At 45.0% G+C, this 4,208-nt stretch overlaps 1 protein-coding gene across 1 annotated transcript; it reads left to right on the forward strand.

Moving 5' to 3' along the window:
• Positions 1-1,005: 1,005 nt before the first annotated feature.
• Positions 1,006-3,058, forward strand: LOC135230517 (serine/threonine-protein kinase MARK2-like). The gene has a single exon (XM_064279871.1). It carries the CDS (start codon positions 1,028-1,030, stop codon positions 3,056-3,058), a length of 2,031 nt encoding a protein of 676 aa, XP_064135941.1. The 5' UTR covers positions 1,006-1,027.
• Positions 3,059-4,208: the final 1,150 nt, after the last annotated feature.

Below are 4,208 nucleotides of genomic sequence, written 5' to 3' on the forward strand. Positions count from 1 at the left end.
ATTCTGATCTCACTTATAGGGCAGAAGCAAATATACACAAAGCAAAGCTTATTAGTGGTTACCAGGGGTGACAGGGAGGGGGAAGGAAGAGTTTTTGATTAGGATCATTGAGTTTATGTGAAAGGTAGTGGAATGATTTGGAACATAAACCGTGAAATGCTTGCACAGCTTGAATATAAGCAATGTAACAAATGCACATGTAGAAATTGTTGAAATGGCGTGTTTTATTATGTATATTTGGAACACAATAAAAAAAATAACATGAAGATCAATAAAAAGGAAAGAAAAGCTCTGTGGAATTCTCGCTCTACACACACACACACACACACACACACACACACACATTTTTCTTCTAAAAAAAATGAGTCAAGAATCCCTGAGAGCAAAAAGCACAGTCAATTACCCCCCGTTTTTATTGGTCCATTTCTTGTGGTGACCTCATAAGGAGCCAATTCTTTGGAACTCCAAGCCCCTATATAAGTCCCTGGAAACCTAGGTTTGTGGTCTTTCTGGCTCAGGAAGCTCTTTCAGTGACCTGAGACATCGTGACCAAACTTGGCTTGTTTTCTCTTTAAATTGTGGTTTTTCTATTTCCTCGCCAGCTATTCTTATTTTCTCTTTGTTTTTCCTCATTTGCATTCATTCGTTTTTCATTTTATTCTTCCTTTACATCCTCAATTTTTCTTTTTTTCTATGTACTTGTTAATTTTTTTATCATCTTACTAGTATTGTTTTATTTTGTATTTTTTCTTATCCTCATGTTATTTATTCCTTTTTTGAATCTTTCTCATTGATTTCTTGTTTTGTTTATATATACAATTTATCTTAGTTTTATCAGTTTTTAAAATTTTACTTCCTCTTTTCTCATTTTACCTTTTTGATTATATTTTAACTTTTTCTCATTTTTTCCATATTTCATTAAGTTTTTAGTCACCACTTTTTAGGGTTTTGGGTTTTTAAGTTTTTAATCCTACCACCAGGGCACCTCTTACCCCAAAGCCCGCTACGCCTTCGCACCATAGCCAACATGCTGCAGAGCCACTTAGCCTTCTCTGCTGTGGAGGAAACTCATGTGGGACGCTACCACCTCCTCAGAACCATCGGCAAGGGGGCATCTGCCAAGGTCAAGCTGGCCCAGCACATCATCACCGGCCAAGAGGTAGCCATTAAAATAATTGACAAGATCCAGCACACGTCCTCCGACCTCCACAGACTATACAGAGAGATAGAAATTATGAAGGATCTCCATCATCCAAATATTGTAAAGCTGTTTGAAGTCATAGAGAATGAGCACGCCCTCTATATAGTCATGGAGTATGCAAGTGGAAGGGACCTCTTTTACCACCTAGTGAATCATGGCTTCATGAGCGAAAAAGAGGCCCAAACGAAATTCCAACAAATAGTGTCAGCGGTGAAGTACTGCCACGACAAGGGTATTGTTCATAGGGATCTGAAAACAGAAAACCTATTATTGGACAAGCGAATGAACATCAAACTTGCAGACTTTGGTTTAGGAACTCAATTCACCACAGGGAGCAAGCTGGATACCTTCTGTGGCACTCCCCCTTATTCTGCCCCAGAACTCCTTCAGGGAGAAAAGTATGACGGACCCCTAGTGGATGTGTGGAGCCTGGGAGTCATCCTATACTTCATGGTAACTGGATCTCTGCCTTTTCGTGGGAAGACCTTGACGAAGCTGCGAGAGCAGGTGCTGCAGGGACAATATCACGTTCCCTTCCACATGTCTAGCCAGTGTCAACACCTGCTCAGTAAAATTTTCATTCGTGACCCAAGAAAGAGAGCCACATTAGAGGACATCCTAGCACATCTATGGATGAAGGTGAGCCATGAAGAAAAACAAAAGCTCTATGTGCAGCCACTCCCAGACTACGATAACCACTGGCACACTGAGGTGACGGTGAACACGGGTTACATGCAGGAAGACATTCATGACTCACTGTTGAACCACAATTACAATGACGCGAACGCCACCTATCTGATCCTGCGTCACAACACATATGACATTGACAGCCACACCAGCACCCTGGAACCCCAGGCTGAAGCCCATTGCACCGATAGCCACACTCCTTCCTCATCCCATGAAGTGCCTCCTACCGTCTGTCCTAAGCCCAAACAGCGTAGTTACACCGAGCCCACCATTCCCACCTTTGGTTACTACATCCGCGATGCTTTGAACACTCTATCTGAGGGAGGGATGGGGACCTCCATGGTGTCTACTTCTCCATCATTCTCCCTGGCCCTGGCCCACCTGCGGCAGCAATCTACCACAGCCTGGGCACAGCCCAACCAGGACTCTGACCTGTATGCCAAGGGGAGAAACAGTGAGGTGCCACAGCCCATCACACCACCCCAGTGTGTTTCTGTGCCTTCCTCCTCAGCCAACACCATCAACGAGAGTGCCGGGGCCCCGGAGAAAACCAGTTTTACCCAGGGAATGTCAAAACTAAGCTCCGTAAATGAGGAGCAGGTGCATGAGTTACCTGACCAGCCGAGTTTGCCCCAGACTGTGAGTCTAGCCTCTTCCTCTGAGGAGCAAGTGCATGAGTTACCTGACCAGCCGAGTTTGCCCCAGACTGTGAGTCCAGCCTCTTCCTCTGTCAGCAGCCAGGGCTGGAAGCAGGCCACTGGGAGGTTCTTTAAGCTCATGAGAAGATGCCTTTGTTTTACATATGACAAAAAGGACCACAAAGCATCGGACAGCAAAGCTGCACAAATGATCAAACCTCAACAGGCCAAACCACGCTCTCTCAAATTTACCTGGAGGATGAAGATCACCAGTTCCTTGGAGCCCGACGAGATGCTGCAGGAGATCTGTCAAGTGTTGGATGCCAATGGCTGTGACTGGGATCTCACACACAAATACACACTGCTGTGTATGAATGGCACACCAGGACAACAGGACTTCACTCAGTGGAGGATGGAGGTGTGCACCCTGCCTCGGAGGACTCTCAATGGGGTAAAAGTGAAGAGAATTTCAGGGACCTCTGAGGCCTTCAATAACATTGTCTCAAAAATCACCAGTGACCTTGCACTTTAAAATGGGGGCAGCAGAGCTGCCTGAGAGAAAACAGGAGTTCCAAGGTTTAAGCTCCTTTGTAATTTTGAAGGCAATGTTCGGAAAACCCACCTAAAAAAGGTGCCCGAAATTCACTTCACTTGAACCCTGTTGAGCAATCATCAAGGCAGTGTGCATACCTTCATCCTCCACTGCACAAAGTCCTCTTGGCCTGCACGTCACGTGTGCACAGCAACACATATGCCCGGGAGACATCCCACTCGCAGCTGTTGGCATCGCACACTTGGCAGATCTTCCACATCATCTCGTTGGGCTCCATGGAGCTGGTTCCTCCACGTAAACTTCAGCGACAACAGCTTGGCCTCTCCAGGTTTAAGCACTTCCACCTCGTCTTTGCTCTCAGATTCCTACAGATCCGCTGCAGCAAACATGAAGCAAAGAATTCATGAAAACAAAACAAACACTCCCAAATTCATCCGTTCAGACAGACAAAGGAAAGCTTGTAATAGGGAAAGCCACTTGATTCACTAACACGGCCATCGAGATCTCTCTGGAGTCCCTTGGGATGCACTGAACAGCAAAGCAGAAAGTTGTCGGTTTAACTCCACACACAGATGACTTGAAAGAAAGGCCTCCAGTCTATTTCTGAAACATCTTGAAGCTGAAGAAAATCAGACCAAGTCCACAAGAGCCAAAGTATGACCTTGAGCTTGTCCCACCTGAATTTAGAGACCGTCTCAGGATACATTCACTGACTGAACACTAATGACCGAAGACCAGGCGAGTTGTGGAATGACATCATATGTTCTTCCTTGTGAAAAAATCTGGAGTTTAGCCATCAAATTAGATCCTGGGCCATGCGAAACTCAACATGGAAGACTTTCAAGTGGGCCTAAGTATTTCAAGAATAGGCATCAATTCTATTATACACTGGATCCTTTTCTGAACCTGTTTATTGTTTTCAGAGGGAGACCACCTGCCCTATCGTCTCCACCCTAGGAGAAATTTTTCTAGCACACCCATTTATAGAACTTTAGTAGCCTTGGAGGTGGCGTGCCAATAAATTTTGCCCAAATTGACCTTGCTTCTCAGCTTTTCATGCTTGGCTCTGTCTCCTGTACAGTGACATGTCTACATTTTTTAACACTGGGTATCAGTTTCCAACAAATAT

This window comes from Loxodonta africana, chromosome 3, assembly GCF_030014295.1.
Source record: "Loxodonta africana isolate mLoxAfr1 chromosome 3, mLoxAfr1.hap2, whole genome shotgun sequence".
Taxonomy (NCBI): domain Eukaryota; kingdom Metazoa; phylum Chordata; class Mammalia; order Proboscidea; family Elephantidae; genus Loxodonta; species Loxodonta africana.